General features: G+C 38.8%; 1 protein-coding gene across 1 annotated transcript in view; it reads left to right on the top strand.

Moving 5' to 3' along the window:
• ITGB4 (integrin subunit beta 4) overlaps positions 1-18,423 on the top strand; it is a 58,466-nt gene that overhangs the window by 33,121 nt on the left and 6,922 nt on the right. The window contains exons 24-34 of the mRNA XM_029284731.1: positions 313-492; positions 1,496-1,644; positions 3,213-3,417; positions 4,367-4,518; positions 6,261-6,441; positions 7,197-7,334; positions 9,147-9,329; positions 9,882-10,013; positions 14,031-14,252; positions 16,008-16,157; positions 16,411-16,581. Of these exons, the coding sequence (XP_029140564.1) occupies positions 313-492; positions 1,496-1,644; positions 3,213-3,417; positions 4,367-4,518; positions 6,261-6,441; positions 7,197-7,334; positions 9,147-9,329; positions 9,882-10,013; positions 14,031-14,252; positions 16,008-16,157; positions 16,411-16,581 (1,863 nt within the window). The remainder of the gene's footprint in view (positions 1-312; positions 493-1,495; positions 1,645-3,212; positions 3,418-4,366; positions 4,519-6,260; positions 6,442-7,196; positions 7,335-9,146; positions 9,330-9,881; positions 10,014-14,030; positions 14,253-16,007; positions 16,158-16,410; positions 16,582-18,423) is intronic.

Genomic DNA, 18,423 nt, shown 5'->3' with positions numbered 1-18,423 from the left:
AGACGAAACATCAAGATAAATCCAATTGATGCTCAATTGTAGCCTTTAAATGTTGCTGAGCTTCAGTTCCCAACAGTCCTGGCCAGCATGGCCAACGTGACAAATACTAGGAGTTGCAGCAGCTCAGCAACATCTAGTAAAATGACTGTTGCCCACTCCTGGAATAAATGGTGATGATGCAAATACCGCTCCCGTATTATGCAGAAAAGAAGAGTAACTATATAACAAGAACCCAAAGTATTGTTTTAAAAGGAGTGCTTTCCAGTTGTGTACTAATCCTTCTTCTTTCCTTTGCCTCCATCCAAACTCCAGATGCCCACGGCCTGATTGAGTTTCAGGAAGGGGTAGAGCTGGTGGATGTTCGGGTCCCCCTCTTCATCAGGGAAGAGGATGATGATGAAAAACAGCTGCAAGTAGATGCTGTTGATATTCCTGTGGGCACTGCGCAATTTGGTCGTCGCCAGGTCAACATCACCATAATAAAAGAGCAAGGTTGTATGATAGCGTGCAGTGGGGAAGACAAATGTTTGTCAGACAATCACCTCTGGCTGGGCCTTCTGTAATTTACCACAGTGAAATGTAGCACATTCCTGAAAAAAAGGCTTCTGTTCTAATGGGCAGTCAGAAAACTTTTTGGTTCCCTGAAAAATCAAGTGTCCTATCTATATAATATAAACAAGAGATGGAAGAACTCCTTTTGTGACACTTAGAGCACCTTCAAACTCTTCAGAGCACACCCTGAAAAGGAAAGTTCAAAAGTTGGAGTAAATGGATTGCAGGAACTTTAAAAAGTAGAATTAGTGCCTTAAGCCTTGCAAATATTTAAGACATTCATTTCATCTTTTGAAAATTTCCCAAGTCTTCCCCAATGTCAAGCTGATTTCTGCCATAAGTGGGTCTAGGACAGGGGTAGGCAACCTTGGCTCTTTTATGACTCGTGGACTTCAACTGCTGGCTCAGGAATTCTGGGAGTTAAAGTCCACGAGTCATAAAAGAGCCAAGGTTGCCTACCCTTGGTCTAGGAGATAAACAGATACTTGCAAGCCTGTAATGAGGTCACAGATCATCATTATAGCTATATGAAAAGAGTAGATCTGCCTGCAGTATCACGGGTGATAAACGTGTTTTCCATTTTTCTCTGGCAACAGATGCTTATGGTATTTCAAGTCTCATATTCATTTAGGGAGGGATGAAAATGGTGAAGGACATAGCAAAATCCATTTAGAGGGTAGGCACACACATATCTGTTAATATTGGGGATGCCAGTAAAAAAAAACCATTCTGAACTTGGCTGCCAACTTAGGCTATGCGAAATATCAAGAAACTAGTTGGAGGAATATTAAAGTGTGGATCTTGTTCTCTAGCTTAGAAATGGGGGCAATAAGTAATATTTCCTGCTTGTTAATGTAACACTATGTCTAACTAGTGCCTAGATGAAACCATTATTTTATTAGATGATTAAGATTGTTAACATATTATCTATGTATCTCTTCAGCAAATAGCATCATTAGCTTCCTGGAGCCGGTGTATTCATACAGCCGCTTTGACCAGCTGGCTAAGATCCCTGTGGTTCGAGAAATATTGGAGAAGGGAAAATCCCAGATAACATACAGGACACGAGATCTCACAGCTCAGCAAGGCAAAGTAAGCACTATGTGAAAACTAAAAGAGTTCTCATAACTGTCCCACAAAAATGTTTGGCCACTGCATGGTCATATTGTAGCCCTGTGCATAAAAGAGGGAACTTCTAGAAAAAGCATGAAATCCTGAACATCACTTAGAAAAGCAAACTTTAGCTTCAGCTTTTCAAATGGGTACAGTAATACTTCATTATCTCTCTGTTACCAAGCGTATAAAGCTGTGAGGAGAGCAGGAAGCAATAACATGTGATCTCAAGGCAGATTGACAAATCTGCAAGCATTCCTGCCATATTAGACTAGCTCTGTGGACCCTATATTGGTTGCCAACAGGTTTTGGATGTCCTGGTATTAACCTAGTACCTGGCTTGGATGGTAATTATCTGCACAACCACATTTTCCCACTGAAATTAGCCTGGCTAGTTTGTTATGCCTGAGAAAAATTCCATTTTAGGGAATTGAAGGGGGCTGAAATTCAACAGTAATTCTTTTCAGTGGCTGAAATGGTTTTTTCAAACAACCTCCCACTTGGAGATCTGTTGGCTCCACCCCTAATCATCTAGAATTCTTCTAGAGGACACTTGGATCTTGACTCCTTCTTGGTTTGGTTATAGTTTAGTTAATTTGACATGAGGTGGTTTTTCATTAGTCTCTGTAGACTTTTTGTTTACTGCATTATATATTGTTTATTATGCAACGTATCTTTCCATTGCTGGGACTCCTTAGGCTGTCTATCTAAATTAAGGGTAATTTAATAATAATAATGGGGAAGCCTTGGATAAACTAGCAGATCTTGCAACATAAAACTGCAGACTAAACATTGTTTGATAAAATGCAGTGCGCCTTTAGTGTTTTTGCTTTTTCTTTGTGTTTGTTTAGCTTGGGGCACAATTGAGACCAATGTATTCAGAGGAAGGAGGCTGTCTTAGGGAAGTCTTAGGGAAAAAATGGTCTTCCATCCCCGCCAATTGAATTTTTAAGCTTCAGTGGAGCAGAGGGCACAGTCATTTTGTGAAGGAAAAGATTGGGATGAAAGCTTAAAAGTCCTCTGAGACAATGGTTTGTGTTAGGCAGAATTTATATAGTAAACATTTCGCCTTTTCTGTAGTTGAGCTCTTACACCATCTTCTTTCTATAGCCAAGGCAGGAGAGGAAGAGAAACAAGTTAGGAATAAGAAGTTGCTGGTATTGCTTTCAGTCCATTATCAGCCCACTGGGCATATTCCCAAGGCCCCCTAACATATCCTCATTTCTTTGTAGCTACTTTGTGGATAATCAATAGCATTACAGATGTCAATATAGATTTTGTTCTTCTTTCTCAAAGAATGAATGAAATATATATTGGTGAAATACAATTCTGGTTCTGATAGATAAAGTATGGAAACAATTACATAGTACAGAACTTTTAAAATATATTTCTATACATTTGTATGGCTCAAGATGCAGGCCATCTTCTAAAATGTTGTAAGTTGCTCTGAGTGGTGCCTTTGGATCAAAAGGATAGGATATGAATGTTTCAATACTTTAATCTAAAAATAGTATCTTGCTCAGTGTGTTCTCTCTTTACCTTTCCAGGATTATGTTTTTACGGAGGGTGATCTGATCTTCCTGCCTGGAGAGAAGCAGAAGGAAATGCAAGTCAAATTGGTGGAGTTGTCAGAGATTGATACTCTCCTTCGAAACCAGCAGCTGAAACAATTCGCAGTAGATCTCATCAACCCCAGGTTTGGGGCAAAAGTTGGCAAATACCCTCAAACCATAGTGACAATTGTTGATCCAGGTGAGCTACTTTCATTTCTGATGACAATTCTCATTTTGATGTCTAAGTATCATTTGCCTATTGTGCTGTATTGTATAGACTTTTAGACTTCTTGATTACCTAGGCTCTGGCAAACGCAACCATTGAGACTTCAGTATTTAAGATTAAGAAACTTGATATATGTGATTCCCACAAAGTATATTCTCATCCATAAGTTATTAGTGTGGTAACTGAACAATTAGATCCTATTTGTTCAATGTTGCTTTGAGTTTCAGCGAGATCTGCTGTATCATGTATGTCCAGTCATCACTTTGACTATTTTAGTGATATTATTTTACCCATTATTTGATGTGGTAATAGGGATACAATTAGAGAAATAATTCTACTAATGAAATCCCATAAAAGTGTTACAATAATTTTTATAATTACCTGTTTTATTTTTGCTTTGCGGAGTTTATCTAGATGTATGACATATAGTATTATATATTATGATCAATATTACCTTGCAATAGATGTCTACATGTATCATTTTATTATTCCAACCGATTCTTCGCTGTGCAAAATAACTTTGCACAACCTCCCTTACAGGATACACATATTTTATCATCAAAACATATATTGAGGTGTATTTTTCTTATCTGAACTATGTTGCTTCTGTGTAAACAGTCTCAGAATGTTAAATATTGTGCAAAAAGCAGAAAAGAACTAGAAACAACCTTTTATTAGGCTAAATAGAACATATACAGATATCATCCCCGAGAACGTGGCCTGTGTTTAATACCACTTAACTCTTATTATCCCAAGTTTTTTCTCAAGAAGAACCACTTAACAGGTCTGTGAACTAGAAGCAACTGTTGTGCCTCTACCAGTTTATGACATGACTTAATCCTTTACCATTTGACTTCTGTGATTCTTGTTTTTAGTTGTTTACAAAGTAGTGTAATTTCCTCTACCTTTTTTCTCCTTCCAGAAAATGTGCATGAGATATCATCAGAGGTTCAGTTTCCATATTCTCCTAGAGGCATTCTTGCAGCACCTCTTAATCCAAATGCCCAAGCGTTAAGCTCTAGAAAGATCCGCTTCAATTGGTTGCCCCCTCCAGGCAAACCAGCAGGATATAAGGTATGGAAAGTAAAGCAATGAAGACATGCAAGACTGTTGTGTATGGAGGGAAACACACTCTTGTTTGTCCCGTGCGCTAAAGTCGGGGCTCATGCGTAACACTGCACTGCTAGACACGCAAGGAAAATACTAACACTTAGGATATGATTCCTAAAGTTTATGCCAATAGGTATTGCAAGTAGGAGTACAAAACAGGGGGAAGGCCGAAATTAAATACTTATCTATATTAGTTTTAGGGTGCTATGTTATTCTACTTTATCTTTTTAAAAGTATTTATAAGCTCAATAATTTATATTTTTTTTAATATCATGAAACCTCAATGTACTTTAGTGTGGTTCATCTTTTACTAATGTTATACTGAGCATTAACTGTACATTTTCAGTAATTATATATCCATGTATAGATATTAACTGCTTTGAAAATACACCTTTGTTTTAATTTTTAAAAAAGCAAAAGAACCCCTGCATTGCATTTTAAAGATTTTATTCATTCACATTGCTTACACTCATTTAATCAGAATTCAGTTTTCCAAATATTATTAATAAATTAATTCCCTGTTGTTTTTAAATTCACTCTTATGCCTTTCCTTATGCATCAGAGAACAATCCTCACTCAGACCAAACAAGTTGCATAGCCACTCCATAAGCACATACAGTGCTTTTTTTCTAAAAAAAAAAGGTACCGGAACTCACACATGTCATACAACCCGCCTTGCCTACCCTATAAGGTTCCATCCAAAAAAGGTGCCGGAACTCCATTCTGGGCGTTCTGTGAGAAAAAAAGCCCTGAGCACATACATCTATATTCTATCATTTGTAGATCTGTTTTCAATGCCATCTCTGTCTTGTGAAATAAAACTTGTTTCTTATTTCTTCCATAACATCTTTTGCATATGATTTATCTGTAGAAGCAAACATCACTATTAACATTGTTGATACTAACTTATGATTCCATTTTTAAAAAATGCCCTTCAGTATTTTCAATGTTATACTGTTTATACAGTATCAGAGGCATAGTGTCACATCATTTTGACATGAGAAACAAACAAAACTGCAACATAAGTGCTGATATATTTTAATCTGGATTTAAAATCAACTAAAACTCTACATTTACCAAAACATTAAGTGTGGCTCCGAGCTATTAAAGATATGCAAGCCTTAACTCTTCTCCAGTGTGGTGGCCCCAAGATATTTAGATTAAATTCTTGGGAATTGTGGTAATTGCAATCCCAGCATATCTAGGTGATGTCAGGCTGTAGAAGCTGCCACTGAGTAATGTGGGGAAAAGCAGAATGTTGGAAGAATCAGAATAAGCAGTGCCTGTTAGGCCTGTACATTATTCAACATACAGTAGTAGTAAATGAACAAGTCAGTATCTCACCATAGATTGTATTCTGAATTGATTTGGTGACTCCCTTTTTTATAAAAACAAGAGAAAGCAGTCTTATAGATTACATAATAATTTAAGGAATGTGCATCCTAACCTTCTAGGGTTGACTCTAGGATTATGACTCTGAAAATGTAAAGGCTAGGTTCACTACGTTTTGAAGCACTGGATAAAAAGAATATCTTGTAAAATTATGGCATTGCTTTGCAAAGCTCTGGTTTATTCTATTCGTTTATTGATAGTAACATTTTTGAATGAGAATTTTCCTTGTTTATCTTTTAATTATGTGATGGTAAATACTTCTTGGCCACTTATGGAAAGTTTTAAAAGGAAAAGTCTTTCTCTTTGGACTGCAGGTAAAATATTGGATCCAAGGAGATCCTGAATCAGAGGCTCATCTGCTTGATTCCAAAGTACCTTCGGCAGAGCTGACCAATCTGTACCCCTACTGTGATTATGAAATGCAGTCCTGTGCCTATAACGCTTTGGGTGAAGGGCTTTATTCTAAGGTGGTCCACTGTCGGACACTTGAGGAAGGTAAGGTTGCATCCCACAGAGTTTGATTGAAAAATGAGCCATCTAAGGATTCCATTCTGCAAGCCTAATCCATCAAGTGTCAGCATGTTCATGAATCATATTCAGATGAAGCTCAAAACAGGGCTCTGGTCAGGAAGATTATGTTGAGGCATCCAGACCTTTAACCCGGAGTTAGAATCTAACTATTTCTGCCCATCCAGTGACATCAGACAGAGCTGGTATGTTCCAGGTCCCAACAATGAAACTTTGCCATTTTACGGAAACCAGGAACTGAGCTGTCACTGTTACAGTACTTGCCCTCTGGAATGTCATCACCCCTAGAGACCCATATGGCTGTCATCCAAATGACATTCAGACAATCATTAAAAACCTGGTTGTTTTCCTAGGTTCTTGGGATAAGATGAATGTGGAGTCCCCATCACAATTTCTTTTGTTATTGTTTACCATTATTGAACTAATCTTCTGGTTGGCTCTTTCTATGTCTGTTGCTTTTTTTTTTTTTTTACTAATACCTAAAACTAATATACACTTATCCATCAAACTTCACATTGTAACTTTAGAATTCCCATAAGATCCAGTTTGTTGAGAATGATCCTAAATTAAGCACTTGGTTGTTTTTTAAGGCATCTGATTTAAAATTACTGTATTATATAGCTCTTGTGCTATTTCCAGCTTCAATGCCTTCAAAGGCATTCAAACATTCCCATACTGTATGTTAGTTGTTACAGAATTGTTTCTGCATTTCATCTCTGTAGTTCCCAGTGAGCCTGGGCGCTTGGCTTTCAATGTCATCTCCTCCACCGTGACGCAGCTGAGCTGGGCTGAGCCTGCAGAAACAAACGGCGTGATCACAGCTTATGAGGTCAGCTATGGACTCGTCAACGAGGAAAACAGTAAGCATGAATTCTGTGGGCTATCCTTAAAAATCATGTATCCTGGCTAACCGGTTCAATATCTTCATGGTAGTATTTCAGTTGCATGCATTTAGAAGACATCACTGGGGGCTATTGCTCTTGAAACCTGTGATATCAAAACTTTTAATCCAAGCTGCAGACTATAAAACCCCCCAAATGGCGATGATAGGAAGTATAACACACACCCATCTCTCCCTAGGTTGGATACACTTGGTTGCGCTGTGTGTGAAGCTTGACTTTGCTTCTCTTGCTTAGACTTCTTATTGAACAGTCTTATTACATGAATGAAGTTAAATATATGTGTCCCAGAATAGTGTTGTAGAATCCAATCTGGGTTGGTCACCACTAAAGAGGCTAGAACAGCGGTTCTCAACCTATGGGTCATGACCACATTTGGGGCCGATCGACCATTTCACGGGGGTCGCCAAGCAAGGCTGTCCGCCATTTTTTTCCCCTTTTCCGGTGGGTGCCTTACCTCCCTTGAGCTGGGCCAGCTGGTGGTCGGCCTGCTCCGTCTCTGCCGCTTGCCAGCTACGCCTCGGCCGGCGCAGGGGGTGGAACCACGCATGCACGGCGCTCCCGGGCAGGGAAAGTCCTTGACTTACGACCGGTTGGGTAGTCCTTGACTTATGACCGGTTTAGTCCTCGACTTACGACCGGTTTAGTCCTCGACTTACGACCGGTTGGGGGGTCGCGGCATTAAAAAGGTTGAGAACCACTGGGCTAGAATGAAGTTACCTGAGGATGGGCTCCAACATGAATCCAAAAGTTTGGAAGACTAAACCTCTGGTCCATGTGACCGACCCAGATTGGATCCTACAGTCTTATGCAGTTTATTTTGCAGCCCATGTTTTACAACATTCCTGGTGTTTTGTCTTTGTCTTTCACTCCATAAATTCAACTGTTTCCACACTATCTGATAGTCCCCACAGTGCCTAGACATCCATCATTCAATGTTATCTCCTCTCTGTAAATTTACTTCTCAAATTTTTGCTTTACAAAGAGATTTTGGGCTCAATCCCATTAGAAAAAAAAGCACTGTTCTTGCTGGTACTTCAGGGTATCCAATTTTGTAAGATACAGGTCGCCAGTTTGACAGGATATATTGGCTGCTCTACCCTTATGGCGCTTATTTCTTCACATAAAACCCTTTGCCTATTGAAAAGAGGTTATTAGATTGATTTTGCCAATCCAGTACAACATTGAGAGCCCATTTGGTGCAGTAGTGAAAGGACTGGCCTAAAAACCAGGGGACCGTGAGTTCTAGTCCTCCCGTAAGCAGGAAAACTGACCGGGCGACCTTGGGCCAGTCACTCTCTCGCAGCCCAACTCACTTCACAGGACTGTTACACTATTGGGAAAATGGGAGGCAAGAGTATTGCATATATTTACTGCTTTGAGTTGACCAAATGTATGAAAAAAAAGGTTGGATAAAAAACTAATTATTATAATGATAAGGATAGCTACCCACTGCACAGTACACATTTCCATTCTCTTCTGTTGGATACTTTTTTATCTTCAGATAGGAAGCAATGGATTTTGCTGTAGTTTCTCATGTATAAGAAGTAGAAGGCTATTCCACTCTCATAAAGTACTCTATCATGCACATACGCATATTATACTAGAGTTGGACCATTGAGTCATATTGCATATTATGTAACCAGAACTCACTGTGAATGCAGTGACACGGTGGTGAAAAGGCAAGAAACAAGCCTCAGTGCTGAGAGTTCAAATCACCAACCTATGAAAAGGAAAACTTACCAAACTTACCAAATTATTTCTATTTTGTAGGACCCGTTGGCCCCGTAAAGAAAGTCTTGGTGGAGGAGCTGAAGAAGCGGATGGTTCTGATTGAAAATTTACGGGAATCACAGCCTTACCGCTATACAGTGAAGGCCAAGAATGGAGCTGGATGGGGGCCAGAAAGAGAAGCTACTATTAATTTGGCTACACAGCCAAAACGCCCTATGTCCAGTGAGTTTTTATCATAGCTCTCCAAATGTGTACGGTCAAGTTTCTGCATTACAGAATTTTTGTTTTGGACGTGAACTAATGCAGCATTGTTAAGAGATATTCCTTTGAATTTGTGCTTCTATTGTGTAGGTATTATACAATTAGTGTTATAGGCTACATTTAGAGAACTATACATTGTGGCATATATTTTGTATTTAATGTGACACCACTAGTAAAAGGGATCAAGCTGTTTATCAATATTCTTACTTTTAATGATATGTGCTAAATATATCACACTATTCAACCACATTCCAGAATTGTTATCTAACTTACATTTTTTTAAAATTAAAGAGCTTCAACACTGACGTAGTTTTCTCCAGTGAAACTGTCTGATATTAGATCAAAGTACCAGATCAAACAGTGTCTTGATATAAAATTGGGATTCATTATGTATGAATGTATCAAAAATCTAACTCATATTCTCTCTCTTTCTCTTTCTTTCTTTCTTTCTTTCTTTCTTTCTTTCTTTCTTTCTTTCTTTCTTTCTTTCTTTCTTTTTCTTTCTTTTTGCAGTTCCTATCATTCCTGATGTACCAATAATTGATGCACAAGGAAGAGAAGACTATGACAGCTATCTAATGTACAGCACAGATGTATTGCGTTCACCAGCTGGTAGCAAGCACCCCAGTGTCTCAGATGACTCTGGTACAGTATGCTTCATTTTAGCTTGCAAAAAAATTTGATGGCCATTTTTTAAGGATGTATACATATAAGAGAAAATGTATATATAAGAGCAATAACAAAACAACTTGAACACGCAGAGCACCATATTAACAAGCTAGCAAATATTTTTCCTATTATTTAGAAGCAAACATACCTTAAGGCAGAGCAAGTATTATTGCTTCTAGAAATTCTACAAGAAAATGTCAAGGCAAGAAAAGTAGAAACAAGAAGTCCAAAGGAGCCATTTAGGCTATCAGGTCCAACCTATTTAAGAGCCTTAAGAGCACCTTCTAGACATCTATATATACATACATACATACACACATCAATTCCAGGATGCTATAATCCAGGCACTCATATGCATCGGGAGGCATCTGGTTGGTCCATATAGAAATTAAGATGCTAAACTTGACCTGTGCTTTCCCTTGGAATCTATTAGATTCTCTAAAAAAAAACCTGAGGAATGTTTTGTGTGGAGGTTTCATAGTTCTGAATATCCATACACATACTTTTGAAGTGCAAATTTTCTGTTTGATGGTTTATCAACCCCTGATAGCAAAACAAGACTGTAAATTGTTTTTGTACTTGCATTTCGTAGATTTTCCTCTAATGTAGCAAAATAGCAAATTATCACTTCTATCTAACCCCAAAATCATGGCACAAGTCCACCGTTAGACCCCTGGACTTGTTAGAATGCCTTTGCCATCTGTTTCTCGGGAATGAAAGTTTCAGGTTAGGGATAACTAGGAATAGTTATGGCAACTAATTATTTCATCATTTTTAGCAGGGGTTTTAGCTATCAGTCATTGAGGTAGTACAAATCCAAAAACCAAAATATGCCTTCCAAAACCAATAATAATTTAAACCAGGACAAAAAGACTAACAATCATATCTTATTATCTACACCAGAGGTGAGGAGCTTATGTTGGTAAATCAGTTCTTAATCCCGTCAATCCATGCCGTTTAAGCCATGGGACCCTGTAGTCTACTAACATCTTGACCTGGGTAGTAGATAGACAAGGATACTGCCCATCATTTCAAAATCTTGCCTTTTTGAGGGTTAGATAAACGATGCATACATGAGAACCAGTTCATAAGTTGTTGTATTTAGGCATATGATTTATTTCAAGATTCAAGTATACTGTATTTTGCATTTGGTTTTGATTCAGCATTTAGTTCCAATTCTTAGTCATGACCAAAGCATACTTCTGGAAATTACCCCCTCTCTATTCCTTGACATAAAATTTTTTGAATCTTTTGAACAAGAACAGACATAGTGCTTATATCTATGGATTCCATAGGAATGCAGATCATGGAACTATTGTGCATTTTTAAAGCAAAAGATCTTGATGGGAACACATAATAAAATATTCTAATAATTATCATTGAAAATAATCAGTGATATTATCTTAAAATATTTTCCCACATTAGGATGTGTTAAGCATATGTAAAGATGCTCAATGATCTGTTTTCAAAGGTCAAATAGCAAAATTTCCTGTTCATTTTCAAAGAATAGAGGTTCCCCCCACTCCACCCCCACCCCCACCCCCGTTCTGGCTCTTCTTAAATAATTTGTTCTTTCTGGACATTGTCTGTCTGCTGCAGAGTGATAGTTCTCCCAAGCATTACCTTGGCCATTCCTTTCCATTTTAGCTGTTCCTTCAGCCTTATTTATGTTCAGCCTTGGAAATAATCTTCCATGAAGTAGCTGGCTCCACTTCACTTATCTCTTAATTAGTCTTGTTCAATGTATACATATTTGAGAATAAACCACTCCAGATACTAGAAAATTGCATTGTCTTGAGCTGAAATGAAGCTGCCCCTTTAGCCCATCCACAAGGCACAATTATAATTTTCCGACATTGAACACTGATTACTAGAGGGGTGGATACACTAATTTCCATATAGCTCAAGAGTTCTAAAGAACCTGATCATTTTACAGCTAGATCTCAACTTACCAATCATTTGTTTAATGACCTTTTAAAGATACAATGGGACTGAAAAAAAATGACTTGTATCCATTCCTTGCACTTAAAATTGTCACAGAGCCCCATGGTCGTGTGATCAAAATTCTGGTGCTTGGCAACTGAATTGTATTTACAATGGTTGTAGCCAGTGGTGGGATTCAGCCGGTTCGCACCACTTCGGCAGAACCGGTAGCTAATTTTTTTGTTGCCCAGACCCAGAATGGACTTCCGGAAGCGGCATCCACACAGAGAACCAGTTGTTCACCTATTTGAATCCCACCACTGGTTGCAGCATTCCAGGGTCCTCACCATTTGTAACCTTCCCAACTGGCTTCCGACAAGCAGTCAATGGGGGAAGCCAGGTTTGCTTAACAAGCATGTGATTCTCTTAACAACTGCGGTGATTCACTTAATATTCATGGCAAAAAAGGATTAAAATTGGGTGTGACTCATTTAATTGTAATGAAATCCTGGTCCCAACTGCAGTCATAAGTCAACTATCTGTATGTAATTTCGCAATTTGAAAAAAAATGCTTCAGCAAGCACAGTGATGCTCTGATCTTTTATTCTATAAACCAATGCTTCGGTTCTGCTGTGTGTATGCCTGTGTGTGTTTGTGTGTAGATTCATGATAAGGATAATACAGTAATGTGATTTTGAGGTTGCGGTAATGCATAGATGGATTTATTTGGGCGTGACCACAACTGAATGCAGCATGATTCAGCTGCTGTATTGCTAGGGCCATTTATAAGTTATTGATATTATACAGAAAGTTTGAAAATGATTTCCCCCTTCTATTATTACACTGAACTCTTTATGCATGCATATTTGGGAGTATATCCTACTGAATTAATAACTCCGTGAAACTTGTTTTCAGGTGACTCTGCATGGGATATACAGTATGTAGATTTTGGAGTCCTGCTATACATTGAATTAAAGAAATCAATACAGGTGGTCCTTGACTTACAACCACAGTTGAGCCCAAAATTTCTGTTGCTAAGCAAGATGGTCGTTAAGTGAGTTTTGCCCCCATTTTATGACTTTTCTTGCCATAATTGTTAAGCAAATCACTGTAGTTGTTAATTAAGCCACATGGTTATTAAGTGAATCTGGCTTCCCCATTGACTTTGCTTGTCAGAAGGTCACAAATGGTGATGGTATAACCCCAAAACACTACAACTGTCATAAATACAGGTCAGTTGCTAAGCATCTGAATTTTGATCGGTGACCACAGGGATGCTGCTACAGTTGTAAATGTGAAACATGGGCATAAGTTACATTTTTCAATGCTGTTGTAACTTTGCCCACTAAACTAATGGTTGTGAGTTGAAGACTACTTGTATCTGATGACAACTAAGGCTTAATGATGAACTTAGTGCAAATAAGGCAGTTTGAGAAACTGGGTCTTGCTCCCTGTTGCTGCATATCTTGCTTCAGAGATATCCAGATTACTTATTCTAGTTCGTGGCTAATTTGATTTTATACCTAATTGTGATTGTTTTTATTTATTTCTCATCCAACATTACATTTATTAAATGTAGAGGGTAAAGGGAGGCCACCTCCAGTCCTATGATCTGCTGATTCTAGATGCTTTTTTAAAAAAGATGGGATGTCATAATTCTATTATTATTGGTAAGAATCAGAGAGTGGGCCTTATGGATTCTGCTCAGGTCTCCACTTTGAGCACAAATACAGACTCCTTTCAGGGCGACAAGAGTCCTTGAGTATTGTGTTTTCCTCTAAAGTGCTGCTAGGAGACACTAAGGCAGGATTGCAGGTAGCTTGCAGGTGATGGACCAGAGAGTGGGCCTTATGGATTCTGCTCAGGTCTCCACTTTGAGCACAAATACAGACTCCTTTCAGGGCGACAAGAGTCCTTGAGTATTGTGTTTTCCTCTAAAGTGCTGCTAGGAGACACTAAGGCAGGATTGCAGGTAGCTTGCAGGTGATGGACCAGCTGCTTTGTACCCCTCATGGCGCTTCCTGCACTCTTCCGATTGTGTCAACGCAAGTCCTTCACTTGTTCCAAAAGGCTCTCGGCGGAAATATGTGCAGCTGCTGGGGGACGAGCTGGACCTTCGTCACGTCACCTGGAGGCTCCCAGTAGAACTGATCCCTCGTTACTCGGACAGCAGTTGCTTTTCCTCGGACACAGAGGGTTTCCTCCATGAGGGTAGCACCCCCTCTGAGCTAGTGGACAGTGATGCAACCAGCGGCAGCCTACCAAGGAATGGGACTTCCCAGCCCCAACCAGGTGAAGGATGGCCACCTTCTTCCCTCCCAGTAACCATGATGTCTCATCCTAGTCCAGGGCCTTGGAATATAATTTATTCAAGCTACCCCTCTACAAGCTACATGCACATGTTATTGGCATGATACATTTAGCATTTGTAATGGAATACTGCTTGTGATTGGTTATTAACTCCAAAGTCAGTGCTATGGAATTGAATGAAACAGAATGGAAGTGCAAAGAGAGAGAATTGTTGCCTATTTCTGCCCTTCATGTAACTCACATGCTAATTTCAAAAATCCTCTGCAAACCATCAATTCAGACATCTAATAAGAGTTCCTACTCCTACCAGGTAGAAGAAGTGGAAAAAAGAGGGGGGAAAAGGGTGGTCAGAAGATAGACTGGATGGTGCCACCCATTCTTTCCTTCAACCTTTTCCATTGCTGGCATTCATCTCTGAAGAACGCCCCCAGCAACTTTTTGAACTCCCCTCCCCCCATTTGAAATCTCATTAGCATAAGAAAATAGTGTTGTCTGCTACAGCAACCTCACAACTGTGATTTTCTTCAGCATGCTAAATTGGGTGAACTTTCACCATCCTGGTATGTTCCAGCTGTTTCATGTGACAGCTTCTCCTTGATGGAACCTATTGCCCTAAGTATCTGTACAATGCCAAATAGGGGGTATTACATTGTGTAATCAACCAATGATTCCAACAACTATTAAAAATTCAGCACATTCTTAGAGCCGTTGAGACAGAACTAATGCCTTCCCCTGAGCATTTGCTGTAATAATTCATTTAAGAATGTCTCTCCATCTTGCCCTCATTATCTCCAATAGTGGTTAACAGAATTGATTGAAGATCTTGAAAACAGAAAAAAGAGATGACCAGCCAGAGTGCGTGTTATTAATATCTGGTTCCTGTATATATAATGCCTCTGAATATGAAGGGTCTCTAATTATTCAGACAGATATTTGAGTATATTAGTTTTACAGGAACTTAATGAATGCTCTAAAATTGCTAGCAATTATAGTCATATCTTGTCTTTTCCAAGAGCCTGGAACTTATGATTGCTTGTTTTAAAGTGGATTAAAGTAGTAATAACATTTTCTTCTTCAAACAATTATAGCATTACTTGAATATAATGTCCTTTAGTATTTGGTACATCATTTGGCATTCATGAAGCCATCTTCTGACCTAACTAACCCTTGCTCTATTACTATTGGTTCTTTCAGTTTGTTTAATTCTGATAATGTTTCTTTGTACAATGTGGGTTTAAGTGATGTGACACAAGGGATGTTGGTTCTTATGGAGGCCCAAAATGTACTTTATAGATAAGGAGCAGAATAAAGCTGAGGTCAATGTTTCCCAAATTGATGCTCTTCAGATGTCTTCAGCTTTGAATCCCATTAATCTGCAACCAACATATCTGGTTGGAAATAATACAACTGAATTCAATATTATTGGAGGCACTTGGTTACATTTTGATACTAGAAACTTTGAATTCACATATCTTACTGAGCCATTTATTTTGTTTAAACATGGATTGGTTAATGTAACCACAGTTGGCTGATTTCATACAGCATGCTACCATAAATCTTGATATATGAACCGTAGTATTTGAGTTCACTAAATAAAAACAAAACCACATTATTAGCACAGACTGTGAGCCCAAGCATTCTAAGATATCTTTATGTTAAATCTCATATTAATTAACTTGGCTAAGATGCATATCACTGGTTATGGATATTAACTGCAGCAAATTGAATAATTTCCAGAACATCTGATGAATGGCCGACTGGATATTGCCTTCCCTGCTGGTAGTGGAAGTTTAACCCGAAATCATCTAAGTCCACATGTATACCACGAGAGAAGAGTGATCGGAAACTCATCGTTAACAAGAGAGTATACCACGGTGTCTGGACATGGTAGGTGACTAATGTGTGTTAATCTGTTAGTGATTTGAGAATGTTCAATGTTCTATCAGAAGGAGATTTCAGTTAGTTGAGCTCTTTCTCTCTCACTTAGTCTCTCATACCAGTTAGCATTAGATAGGGAAAAAAATATTCCTTTTTTCTCAGGCTATTCCTTTGGTCACTGTGCCTGGTGTTGGTGCTGCAATCTTTTCTGGTACTCTCAATGGTGTGTCTTTCTTTCTCTCTGTTTTGGCATGTCCTTTAGACCCATCCAAGAATGTTTTCTCTCCCATATATGAAGAAACTAGAAGGATACCCCAGATCCCACAGGATGTGGGCTTTAGGAGGGCAAATGTGATGGGTTACTCTGACAGCAGTGATGCTCGGGATTCTATAGTCATGACTGATGGGCCTTCTTGGATTTCCAAATACCTAGGTACAACAAATGGCATAGCATGGCTGATCATCTGCAAGGCTGTTTGATCCAGCTACAGTGATTAAATCTCATAAGCTGCTAATTTATTTGTGTTAAATTCCTTGAAGTGGCTTTGCTTGTAGACCTGCTTGGGTGCATGTGCTAATTTGGTCTGCCTTCTAACTTTCCATCTCTTTGACTTTGATGACTTTCATGTTCTAACTACATCACTTCAATTACTATATTACATACTCAAAGGAGTTAGTGCTCAGGCAGCATCCTTAGCAATCTGCAATTCTTCTGTGTCTCCATGTCCATTTGCCCAGACCGTAACAGGCAAATATTGCAATATGTTCCTTTTGAAGCATATTTATATAGTTTAAGGAGTTGCTGAGGTTCATGGCTTACATTTATTATAGCTCACAACCTTATAATTACAGCTATTCCCTCTGGTTTTGAAACTACCTAGTCCTCAGTAGAAAGGAAAGCACCTTGCTTGCATCCAAAATAAATATTTGGAAGAGAGGGAAACTTCTTATTCCACAAAAGGAAGGGGTTGTCTGGCCAGATGAGTCTAATCTTTTAAGGAGAAAGCAAAATGCTTTAGGAGATTTTTCCCTCCTGACTGCTCTGCCTAAATTCCATGTCTCCTAGTGGAGACATTCTAGGAATTGCTGCAGTTCAAATAACAATTGCTATATAATTTTGGCTTCCACTTCTCAAGGGTGCAGAACGACTACCATTATGACTATATTTAATTGTTCCCTTCCCATTTGGAATAACAGGGCAAAACAAACAGAAAAAAAAAGGCAGGAGTCATTTACAACAACAATGTAAGGACTTCAAAAGCCACTTTGTAGGCTAGTCAGGCAGAAGACTAGCAGAGCACATTCAGAAACACCAACTAGCAGTGGAAAGACACAACAAGAACTCCTTAATCTTAAATTTCTTGGATGAGAAGCGAAACATCTTCAAGAAAAAACGAAGTCCAGTTGCCTCTTGAAAAAGCACCTTTGGGGCAACTATGACCTGGATGACTGAGAATCTCCATAGACAACTCCTTAATCTCACAATACAGCCAACTCAGTTTCTCACTTTGAACTGGGAAACTATTAACTTCATAAACCAAATTGAAAAATGCTAGGGAATTCCTAGGACATTCAGACAAATCAGCCATCGGTAGACATACAGAAATAAACCATATTTATGCACTGTTCAAAAAAAAAAACCCCACAATAAAAAGCTTAGGAATGAAACAAAAAGACTAGAATACATTCTCTCCATCAGCCCATATTCAGATAAGCAAGGATTAACACAAGACAAACAATCAGGCAAAAAAAGATATTCTAATCAAGGAACCACCAAGGAGGAAATTACACGCCCATCCAAACTGTCAAGGCAAACTACTATTTATAAAAAGATAGCAAAACCCCCACTCACTCACATTAATGATGTTATCTAGTTGGGTAATGAAATGTCTGCAAGCAAACAACCAGGCTTAGAGAGTAGCAAAAGTTCTGCAAAATGAACAGTCCAGGGTGCATTTTGTCCTCCTCAGCCTCAGAAGGCCAGGCCACTCACTCTGAAGATGTCCATGAAGTTCTGACTAGGCCCTGGTTTTTCTGGGTGGGTGAGTTTAATCTAACCTCCAGCTGGAACCTTGCCATGCCCTGGGGATCTAGAACCTGGGGACAAGAAAAAGAATTGCTTCCCTGACAAACCAAAATCTCTTCTTCTTTTCCTGCTATATGTTACCAGGTAATGCAGCCAAGATACTTTTTTCATTCAGTGCCCAATGCTGTTCCCCTCATTTCTTCTGGCTACATTCTGATGTGGAAGATTGCATTTGGTCTTTTCCCTGCC

This window comes from Protobothrops mucrosquamatus, unplaced genomic scaffold, assembly GCF_001527695.2.
Source record: "Protobothrops mucrosquamatus isolate PMUCROS unplaced genomic scaffold, P.Mucros_1.0 scaffold_146, whole genome shotgun sequence".
NCBI lineage: Eukaryota > Metazoa > Chordata > Lepidosauria > Squamata > Viperidae > Protobothrops > Protobothrops mucrosquamatus.
Note: the sequence above shows the minus strand (reverse complement) of the source record. Positions and strands in the feature narration are given on the sequence as shown.